We start from the raw sequence: 11,597 nt of genomic DNA on the forward strand, positions 1-11,597 counted from the left end.
ATGAGACAACAATTTTTCCCTCCTTACTATCGTCGTGAATTGCTTCGCAAATTTGAACAACTTCAACAAGGCAACAACACTGTTCATGCTTACTACCAAGAGTTCAAATCTTATATGCATCATTGCGACATAGAAGAATCTGAGGATGATACAATGAATAGATTTTTTGGTGGTTTGAACCATGATATTCAGGCACGATTTCAATATATTCCTCGTTGCATTACCGGTATGTATGTTCGTGCTTGTACCTTTGAGAGACAGTTACAAGAGGATGCATTGGGTGACTACAACAACTACTATTCTAGTTCATGCTCACCACCACCGCTTGGTTCCTCCACCGTTGCACCTACTAGAGCAGGCACACCTTAGATTGTGAGCGCTACATCATCTCAAGAGTATGGTACATTGCCATCATCCGTACCTACATCAGCTACATCTTTGCGACAAGGTAACTGTAAAGGTATTGATGATATAACTTCACATGAGAATGATGCATGCCTAGTTAACTTGAATACATCATGTGTTGAGTTACCTGTTGATTTGAGCGCATCACCTATTTTAGAGAATCATGTTACTATCATGAATGCATCATGTGATCAAACAACTGAAATACCAACAATTTTGAGTGCACCCAATGAATTAACCGTTGATGCAAAAGAATCAATGTTTAATCATTTTGATATGACCTCTAATCTTGGTGATGATTCTGTGTCAAATGACTTATTGCATGTTTGCTTATTTAAGCATGTTGTAGCATGTAAATTTGATGCAAGTAAGGTTTATTCACCAATATTGGGATAGTTTAATGATGAATATTGTCAATATTTTCATATGAATAAGCGCTTCACTTATATGTGCAAACTGAGTTGCAATACTTTCATGCCTTCTACTTCTTGTGATAATATTTTGGCTTTATATTTAATTAACTATAAAAGTTACTCATGTATACATGTGTCATATGTGCAAAATCCATGGGAAGTAAAAATGGATGACATATACATATACAACATGTACACCTTGTCTCTTTTGTTAGCCACATTTCAGATTAAGCAACGCCGAGGACGGCTTTATTTTCAAGAAGGGGAGGATGATGAGGACATGACTACCTTGGATACAACCAAAAATATGGCATACATGCATATTTGTCAGGTGATTTCTAGTGCAAACTATTCAACAATCTATTTATGTTATCCAGAACAAAAATACTTCACACACTTTTGTGTTTTGTCTAATTGCAGGTGTATGGGACATTTGTACAATCCACATATGAAGATAGGGGAAAAGGAGAAGTTTAGGTTCTGTTCAAAAAGTCCTCTCACGTCACTTTTGGGCCAAGAGAAGATAGAGTCCAAGTCTCTCACGTTCTGGATTCACATTCGGACTGCACGGACATACCTGACTCAAAACGCCAACAACTTTTCCATACGGACTCCGAATTGGGTGATACTTTTTTTGTTGGAAAGTAGATTTCGTCCTCTTTCAAACCCAATGGGATTCACCTTTAAATTTGTCCGGAGCATTGAGATATGGACGAAACAATCTAACACTGCAACAGAATCCGAGTCAAACAACAAGTCCAAAGGTGTTGCATCACCTCCACTTGGGCCCATGAGCCTTGTACGACCTAGGGTTGGTTTTAGGCTGCCTTGGGACGTCCTCCCACCTCCTTGGCCGCCACCCTTGCTCCTATATAAGTAGATCCATCTAGTAGCTTTTTCCTTGGGATTTGTTTAGTTAAAAGTTAGCCATTGCAACTTCGTGTACTTCGTTTATGTCCAACGACCAGACCAAGACCGCTTACGGATCCCCACCATTATCAATACTTCATCTATATTCACAATATTCAGATTGTATTATCATATTCTTGCTTGTTCTTCGATTGCGTGCAGGAATAGACCTTCGTGGTCAGGCTGATCGTGCTTCCGGCATTGTCAGTAACCTCAGGAGATTGGTTTAGCGATTGCTAAGGCGCAACGTCGTGCATGTTTGTAGTCGGATCGTCAAAGTCGACTCCACCAAATCGATAGTTATCATCTCATCGAAAGATCGGGACACCCTCGCCTCTATCAGCGACGCGGCAACCGGAGGGCTGGGTGGCGGCGGCTATTGGAGCCGCGTGTGGCGATGGGGTCTGGTGCGGGGTGGGGGTGTTGGGTTGTTGGCGATGGGGACATATATTGTTTGGGTCATTTCGAAAGTGGCCCCACAAGTCAGTAGGGGCAACCATAGTCTTTTTTGCAAATACTTACAACACATTGTCTGGTCAACTACCTAGGATTAACAGTCAACTCACGGAGGCCTAACAGAATGGCATTTGTGGTCAAAATTTAAGAGTGGCAAAAGCAAAATGTCGAAATATAGAGTGGCATAAGAAAAATTGGCAGAATCTAGAGTGGCAAAAACAAAATTTTCCCTAGAATAATAGGTTACCATGCTGCACTTTAGGCAACACATAACCAAACAACGGCATATTGCATATGAGGAGCACAGACATGCAACCAAAATGTCGTGCTTGCGTTTGTGCTGCCATGTAGTGTGGGGCCTTGTGGGCATTCAAACAAAGTGTAGAACCTGGTTTATAGCATGTATGTAGGAGGTCCGAAATTGATGCAAGGAACAAAACCAATTACGCCCCAACATTGTTTTTAGGGACATTTACATTTGTGCCCCTAACCCGAACTCACTACACAGATTTACCCCAATTTTGAAGCATGCTCAAATTTTCCCCTGTGGCATTATGTGCCCTTACAGAAATGCCCCTCCATGCCATTTTCGTCCGGTCAAAGTCCTTTGATCGTCAATGGGGCGTTTCCTGGACATATTTGCCCATCTATTCACTTATCACTTACATGTGGGTCCTACCCTAGGAAAAAGAAAAAAATATGTCTTATTCACTCTCCCTCACTTATAACACAAAAAACTCTCCCTCATAACCTCTATCTCTCCTTGACATATGGGCCAAGGACCCACTTGAAGTGTCAACACCAGTCCACGTGCTCCAAAGCAAGGCGAGCCTCGGCTAGTGGCCATCGCCGATGAGGGGCGGCACGCCTGCATGTGAAGACCAAGGGGACGGGCTCGGGGTGGTCTTTCGAAGGTTTTGCAGGTGGTGGTCGAGGCGGATGGCGGCGGACTACGCTGCCATGCACGGGGAGCGCCCGAGACATTCCGCGGAGGACGTCGATGCTAGCTGTCTCGGTCGAAGGCTAGATCGAGACCAAAGAGCACGACCATGTGCCCCTCTGGCCGTCTCTCCTCTGCCCTGCGCGGTGAATTGGGCCTGGGGCCGCCTATAGACGACGGACGGGACTCTAATCTCCGCCATGGATGTCCTTTTGAGCTCCTAAATTCGTCCGCCCCGAGCGACCGTTGACCTCCCCGACCTTAGTGTCCTCGTCGCTGAAATCTTGTGGCTCTACTCCCCTCTTCCATTGCTCGACCCCGTCCCCGGAGCGCCCTGCCCGAAGCCGGCCGCCATGACTGACCTCGGCTGGTTCGGTCGTGTGCGCGCGCCCACCTAGCTACGAGTGTCGTGCCCCTGAAGATGAATTGGTGCGCCAGGAGTGCCTCACACAGCTATACTGCCCACCTCGCGCTCTCCTCCCGCGAATGTCTATAGCCATGTACGGCGAGCCGCCGGCGAGCGCAGCCGGCCGGGCATGCATTTGGGACGTGTGAACCGGTGTTGACCCTGGCAGTGGGTCCCATGGCCCACATGTTAGAGAGAAAGAGAGTGTGTGTTTTATTTTTATTTTTTATGTTTGTTGGGGTCCATCTGTAAGTTAGAGAGAGGGGATGAGATAGTGAGTTTTTTTAAACTTTGGGCAGGTCCACGTGTAAGTTACATATGCATAGAAGGGCAAATATGCCTAGAAAACGTCCTATTGATGGTCAAAGGCCGTTGACCAAACGGAAATGACACAGAAGGATATTTTTATAAAGTCACCTAACGGCAGAGGAGCAAATTTGAACATGTTTCAAAATTAAGGGTAAATCTGAGCAGTGGGTTCGAGTTAGAGGCTGAAATGTAAACGACCTGTGTTTTTATAAGAGCAGAGATAAATGGTGTTTACTATTTGAGCAACATGCCTCAAATAGTCGCCTATTGGCACATGAGTGACCGAGTTGGCCGACCAATTTAACGCTAGATAAATTGAATGTTGGTTCCGATTTTGGTAACCTTCTACAAGGTCCGTGATCGGTCCTTGTCCCTTTTTTGTTTCCTTTTTCTTTTCTATGTTTTCAAAGAAGTTACCATTTTAAAAAAAATGTTTGGATTTTTTAGAAAATGCTTTTAGATTAAAAAAGTAGATTTTTTGTGTGTTTTCAAATATTGTTTGGAATTTACGAAATCCGCATTTTCAGAATTTGTGCACGGTAAGAAAGCATTTTAATTTTTTTAAGTGATTCCATTTTTTTTAGAAAATCATAACTTCATTTTTCAGAAATTTGAAAAGTTGTTCACATTTTCAGTAAATATTTTATTTTACAATAAAATATATTCGTATTTCGAGAAAAATTATATTTGTTTCAAAAAGGTTGCTACAATTGACCTTTTTTAGAGAATGCAATAATAAGTTCAAAAAAAAAGAGAATGCAATAATGAGTTTTTTTTGAGGATCAATATTGAGCTGATTGCTACAGTACTGAGCGCTACAGAGTCGGGCCGGCCCAGTCGTTGCCTTCTCTGTGCGTCGGAGTCCCCGAGATAAATATCGACTCGTTCAGTGTGTGCCAGCGAGCCCATCCATAGATTCATCTCTCCTCCCTGCGTTAGGGTTCCACTCCCATTCCTCCTCCGGCCGCCACCTCCGCATCGACCTCCTCGGTTGCCATGGGCACGGATGACCACGAATTCCGGCTGCTCACGATCCCTACGCCCATCCACCCCGAGGATCCGGACTCTCCTCTTCCGGAGACCATCCTCATCGACTCGTTCGGCTACCTCAGCGACCGCACCAACGCCACCACTGCCAATGGCCGCAGGAGCAGGACCGAGAAGAAGGGCAAGCGCATCCTGGTCACCTTCTGGCCGGCTGCCCCGCCGCGCGTCTCCTGCTTCACCGTCCACTGCCCAAATCTGAAGGCCGACGCGTACGGCAGCATCCCCAAGGTCTGCTACACGGAGGACGGCCTCACCCTGCTCTGCATCACCATCTGCCCCGAGCGCCAGTACATGTACGCCAAGAACATCCGCTACTTCGTCTACCAGGCCGGCACCAAGAACACTCCGCCGTCGGTCAAGCTCGTCCACTCGCCCCCCGACTTCACCTTCTTCGACCACGAGGTCGCGTTGCTGCGCCGCCGCGACTAGGACATGTTCTTCATCGACGTGCTCCGCAGGGCCTTCGTTGAGCGGGAGTACACCGACGGGCACTTTCATCTCCACCTGTACAGCTCCAAGACAAAGACATGGAGCACCAAGCTGATGCGCCTTGATTCGCCGCCGGATTTTGAGTTCCATTCTCGCAACAAGGGGATCACCATCGGAGGGGAGCATGGCTCTGTTGGTTGGGTCGACCTTAGGCGCGGCATTCTCATATGTGACCTTCTCCTCCTTGACAGCAACCAGAGCCTTCGCTACGTCCCACTGCCTTCGCCGCTGTCGCCCGAGCCACTACAGCGTTATCCGTTGTCTGTTCGGAACATCGTTGTCCTCCAAGGTTACATCAAGAATTTCGAGATGCACAATAATGTCAGACCGAGCTCATACACTGGAAGCTCCCCGATATTAGAAGGTTGGATTGCTGCAACAAAAAAGATAAAAATTTCAAGCATTGGTTCTGGTAGTAACTGGGAGGAGGACTGCACTATCAGATGCTCTGATGATGTCCCAGTGGATAACCCTGTGTATGCCCAAATGTTACCTAATCCGCGGGAGGGTGATGATACCAAGCCAAACCTGAAGAAAATTTGTGTAGGCTATCCTGCTCTTAGCTTGCATGATGGTGATGTTGTTTACCTCATGCACACACCTGTTCCCCGTGAGGGTAAGGCCTGTGTGATTGCTCTTGATATGAGGAACAAGACTGTAAAAGGTGTGGCTAATTTTGGCTCTGGAAGACCCCTGGGTTATCATTTCACCTACCTTGAGAGTGGGATCTCCAAGCATCTAGGCATTCTCTCATCGACCAGGTAATTTTGTTTAGAGCTTTCACATTCTTGCTTAGCAAAATGAGGTACAAACTGAAGTATCAATGGTAAACCAGCTTGTACGGGCAGCAGGAGAGTACTTTAGGTACTTTTACCGAGTGGATGTAGATTTGTTACATCTATGTTCTTATTATGTTGTGCATGTTAATCTCACAAAAGAATGTGTTCCATCGTCCATTATAATTCTGGTTTTCATTATTTATTATTTGGTTTGATCATGTGCAGCTACCAGCTAGTATTCTCTAGATCTATCTGATTTGTTGTTTCAGAATAACTACTGTATTTGTTTCAGGATGGTGAACATTGTGTCTGCATTAATCTTGTTAGCATTTACGTTTCCGTCCAAAAATTCAGCACTTGCTGCTCCCTGTTACCACATTTAAATTCCGTGGTTTCTGTTTGATGCGATGTATTAAAAAGGCTTCATTCAACGCACAAAAGTAAAAGACTGTCCATCTTAACTTCACCGCATTGTTCCCTAACCGATGTTTCTGCTTGCTTATGGTGTGTTGCACATGAATGATTTCATGAGTGCGCCATGTGCTGTATCTTGCACGCCATGTGGCGTAACTAAACCCTATTGATCCACAGCCGTTGTTGAAACGGTGCACCAAGGAAATAATCCTATAGTTGGCTTATTTGAGGGGAAAATATTGCACACCATTGGTAGGTTATCTCATGCCCAGGATTCAGCTTCCATGCATTGCGTGTTTCGTGACAATTTCCCGGGCCATTGTCTATAAACAATAAGATGCACTATGTGCACCAATAAAGCAATGTTTTCCTTTGTTGTGTGCACCTGCTTGGTACATAATCTTGCTTTTGTGTTAATCGTTTATTTCTTTTGTGGAACCGAAATTATTTCCATCACACAAAATAAGCAAAATAGGTAAGCTTAGCTAACCCAACTGTTTCTTAGTGGGACAAAATTGGCAATCCCTATGGTTGGCTTATTTGAGGGGAAATATTGCAGTGGATCTGTGGCCCCTGTAAAAATGGCAGTACATTTAGGGTCTCCCTCTACTTCATATTAGTTGTCATTCTAGTTTTGTCCAAAGTCAAACCTTTCTTTCTATCTTGATTCTTGAATAACTATCGGTTTCTAGAAATGCGTATAGTTTAGTGTGAACTCCATTTTTCACCCCCTAGTTTAACAATTGGCCCATTTAGCAGAATTTCTTCCCACTTATCCCATTTAGTAAAAGTTGTGTCAGCTTTCACCCCCTTTTAAACTTAACCCATTCTGTAAGGTTGCACCGAGTTATCAGCTCTATGTGGCTTTGCAATATCAAAAACATATTTTGCCCTGGCATATTTAATATCCGACTACCTTCTCAGGTCCTCATCTGTACCTTTGTGTGGCAACTGTTGCTGCCACAATGTTCTCACCTTCTGCTAGCCAGATAGAACTAAACGCGAGAGCTAGCCAGAGCATAATAGGGCACTAGTAGTAGTCCACTTAAGTAGAGTATTTTGGTTGTATTTTTGGTAATTATTGTTTTTGTTCTAGTACTAGTACGTAGCATAAAATTTCTGTGTGCCATGCATGTACAGGACAAGTGTGCATGCTCTAGCTTCTCTTTTCAGGTTTCGGCCAAGCGATCGATGAAGCAAGCGACAGTAGCAACAACCAAGATCGTAGTAGAAGCAGCTAGGATTGTTGAAGTCGCGCATGCCCACGTAGACCTGATGAACGAGTCCTACCAAATATAACTGAATAAACTGGCAAATGTTTCACTAAATGGGAATGTTAACTGGTGAATGCGTTCAGTACTGTCCCTATATTCGTACCATTCGTCAGATATTAGAGTTGGAATAAATAGGGTAAACAGGAGGAATTCCTATTAAATGTGGTAATTGCTGTCACAAATGTTAGACTATGGATAAAAAGTGAAATTCACTCTATAGTTTGAGATTATAAGATTTATATTTTTAGATTTGCCATGAGAATTATGCTCGTCATTATACTGTACAAATTTATAGGAATTGATGGCCAAAGATAGAAATGTTAGACTTGGGACAAATCTAGAATTTGAAACACAGGGAGTTGCATGGAATGGAAGAGAACTTGCAAGTTCCGGAAACTGGGTGTTGTATGACAAGAATACTCAATACAGTCAGAAAGAGAGGGCGTGAACAAAATTGCTAATGTTAGTAAGAGCAGAGCGGTTGTTGGAATTTTAATTTAATTGGATAATAGTTTGTTTATGGGTCTTTATAGTCAATGTTTAGATGATTTAACCTCTGCAAGTAGATATTTCATATCATCTAATAGATCTTTTTTACTGTCGTTTATACAGGCAAGTATCGAATGCTGCTGAAACAAATAGGGATGTTAAGTAAGAAGCTTGTACAGCAGGCTGCTATGATTGGTGTGCAGGCTGGAAAGAAGTTTGAGTTCAAATTGTTCGAAGGCATGGTCAAAGCCCCGGTCCAAAAAAAGCTTAAGATGTCTTTCCTACCTCATCCGTGATGCGTATGATGTGTTGCATTGCCAATGGACTTGTATTACTAAAAATCTTCTGCATTGTATCGACTATATTTGTTGGCCGTGTGTGTCCACTATGTTCTATGCTAGCCATGTGAGGTCTATATATATATAGACTTGCTAAACTAAGCCTAAACCTAATCTTTATTATCATTAATTTCCTAGTGGTAACTGGATGTAGTTGATAACTAATTTTAGTGAAGCCTTTACGTTCGGCGGTGCGTGCGCTGGTTTATCTGGCTCCATGGTCGCGGGCTGTTCGTCCAGTAGTGAAACATTACTGCTCGTATCTTGCTCTCGTAGTCAGGGCATCTTCAAAGTCGACCCTTAAATCACTTGCCTACATCTTCAAAGTTGACCCTTAAATCACTTTCCTACGTCTGGACCTTCGAAGCCATCCAATATAGGCATGGGCCGCCATTCAATATGAGCATGTATTGGTCTGCTTGACGGTTTAGACCCTCAAATCACGCGATCTTTGTTCAGTAGTGAAACATTACTGCTCGTATCTTGCTCTCCTAGTCAGGGCATCTTCAAAGTCGACCCTCAAATCACTTTCATATGTCTGGACCTTTGAAGCCATCCAACATAGGCATGAGCGGCCATCCAACATGAGCATGTATTGATCCGCTTGACGGTTTAAACCCTCAAATCACTTGCATACGTCCGGACCTTCGAAGCCATCCAACACAGGCATAGGCCGCCATCCAACATGAGCCTGTATTAGTTCGTTTGACGGTCTAGACGTGTTTTTTTTTTCCTGCAGACAAAGTGATGAACTTTTCAAAAAGAAATCGATGATTTTTTTTCAAATTTGCTGAACTTTTTTTCAAATTCGGTGAATTTTTTTCAAAATCAACGAACCTTTTCCAGAATCAATTTTTTTCAAATTCAATGAACTTTTTCCAAAATCGATGAACCTATTTTCAAATTCGGTGAATTTTTTCCCAAATTTGATGATTTTTTTCAAATTCAATGAAGTTTTTTCAAATCGATGATTTTTTTCCAAATTCTATGATTTATTGAACTCGGTGAACTTTTTCAAAACATTTATTTTTTCAAATTTGATGAACTTTTCATAATCTGTGAACATTTTGAATTCATAATTTTTTTTATTTTTACGAACTAAAATCATGGTTTTTCTTGGTTCAAATGGTGAACCGTTGACCTTTTCTTTTTAGCGAAGTGAACCGTTGGCCAGACAACCGTAAAACGAGCGTACAACGAGCGGGCGACCACCCAACTCGTGTAACTGGGTCGGCCCATACCAAGCCGCTGCGTGCGCCAGCTCCTGGATGAGACGCCTACAACGCCCTGTTTGATCGGTAATCCGCGCGTTGAGTAAACCTAGTTCCTTTTTATTCGACAACAATCGTGGGGGTACATCAAGCCACACATGTCTACCAAGATCTAGTAAGGAAAGCTTTGCTAAACTACCAGCTTCAAAGTTTCTACGTCTACTCTAAAAAATAAAGTGCAAGAAGGATTTATGAAAAATAACACTTTGTTTTTTGGGTTATATTGGGCTGATGGGCCATATTATCCCTGTTCTTTCTTGTCGACCCTTCTTTTTTCACAAAGGTCCCTAGGAGCTCCTAGTCAGCGCCAAAGGCGCCAACTAGGAGTTTCGGCACCCACGGCAGGCGCACTCTTGGGCCCGGCCCAAGCAAGTGTGCTCGCGTGGTCACGTCCCTTCGGTGTTGCTTGCTTTTGCTGCTGACTGGTCACGGTTGATCTATCAACAATTGCCTGGTTGGCTTTAGAAAAAAAACCGTGATTAAAAACTGCACAGGAAATTTTTAAAAAGTTCATAAAATTTGAGAAGTTCACCGAATTAAAAAAATCATTCAATTCGAAAAAAGTTCATCAAATTTAAAAAAAGTTCATTGATTTAAAAAAAAGCATCTGAATTTAAAAATTCATCAAATTTGAAAAAAAATTCATCAAATTTTAAAAACATTCATAGTTTTTTTAAAACATGATTTGTTTAAAAAATAAATAAAAAGAAAACTGGAATAAAACCACCCCCGAAATGACCAGCGAATCGGTAAAAAGCTGGTTTGGGAAGCTTGTGTAAGCTTCCCAATACCGGTGGATTCTCGCGATTGAAGAGAGAAATAAAATAAAGGAAAAAAACCTTAGAAAGCACTAGTCCTTCGATGACCTAGGGTTACCATCGTTTTCTTCGAAGAAGCTGGTCGCGAGTTTGAAGTCTGGTGCTGCATTATTTTTTTGAACGTTTAAAATAGAAGAAAAAATGGAAATGGGCGGAGCCCAACTAGCGCGCCCGTAGGCGCCCTTTGCAGAAACAATAAGAACAGGGGCGGGGGCTTTGTGGTCAGCCACACCCTTGTCTGACTGCCCTGTCCCACCAAAAAAACCACCGCCTCTCCCGTGCTTTTTATCGAACGCGAGCGCCGCATTCATGCTGACCTAGAGCATGCAGCGGGCGACATTGATGCCCCCAATTTGATCGTATGGGAGGGCGAAGCTGACGAACGTGACCTCTCGGGCGTCGCCGCTTCAATGCAGACACCGCACACCGAGAAACCAACTCCGGCCAGCGTCCCCGCTCCAGCGGGTCAAGGACGAGTCGGCATCACCCAAGTGCAACCGCGACGTCCAGATCGGACACCGTGTCAAGGATGAGACGGCGTCGCCCCCGCACTACCATGTCGTGAAGATCGGGCGCCGGGCCAAGGACGAGCCGGCGTCGTATGACATCATCTCCGAGCAGACAACTAACCTACCCACACCAATGATCTTGACTAGGCGGCACCATTTGCTGCCTTCCGGGCCGATTACTCCCCCGCCAAAGCCCTCCCGCATTTCTTCGCCATTGGCGGAGGCTCCACCATTTCATCCCCCTTCGGGGCCCCCTCGTTGGCCACGCCGTCAAGCTCCTCCTCACCTCTGGAGTCTTTGGAACTGGCATCGCTCGGGATCACCTGAAAGG

The 11,597-nt window shown here is 44.0% G+C and overlaps 1 protein-coding gene across 3 annotated transcripts; it reads left to right on the plus strand.

The window, feature by feature from the left end:
* The first annotated feature begins 4,739 nt into the window (after positions 1-4,739).
* LOC123086336 (uncharacterized) lies at positions 4,740-8,709 on the plus strand. Of its 3 annotated transcripts, XM_044508089.1 has the most exons (3): positions 4,740-6,135; positions 8,137-8,303; positions 8,454-8,709. In XM_044508089.1, exons 1-2 carry the CDS (start codon positions 5,318-5,320, stop codon positions 8,141-8,143), a joined length of 825 nt encoding a protein of 274 aa, XP_044364024.1. In that variant the 5' UTR covers positions 4,740-5,317; the 3' UTR covers positions 8,144-8,303; positions 8,454-8,709. The 3 variants fall into 2 exon arrangements, with proteins under 3 accessions (XP_044364024.1, XP_044364023.1, XP_044364025.1); XM_044508088.1 differs by lacking the exon at positions 8,137-8,303.
* The last annotated feature ends 2,888 nt before the right edge of the window (positions 8,710-11,597 follow it).

Source organism: Triticum aestivum, chromosome 4A (assembly GCF_018294505.1).
Source record: "Triticum aestivum cultivar Chinese Spring chromosome 4A, IWGSC CS RefSeq v2.1, whole genome shotgun sequence".
Classification (NCBI taxonomy): Eukaryota; Viridiplantae; Streptophyta; class Magnoliopsida; order Poales; family Poaceae; genus Triticum; species Triticum aestivum.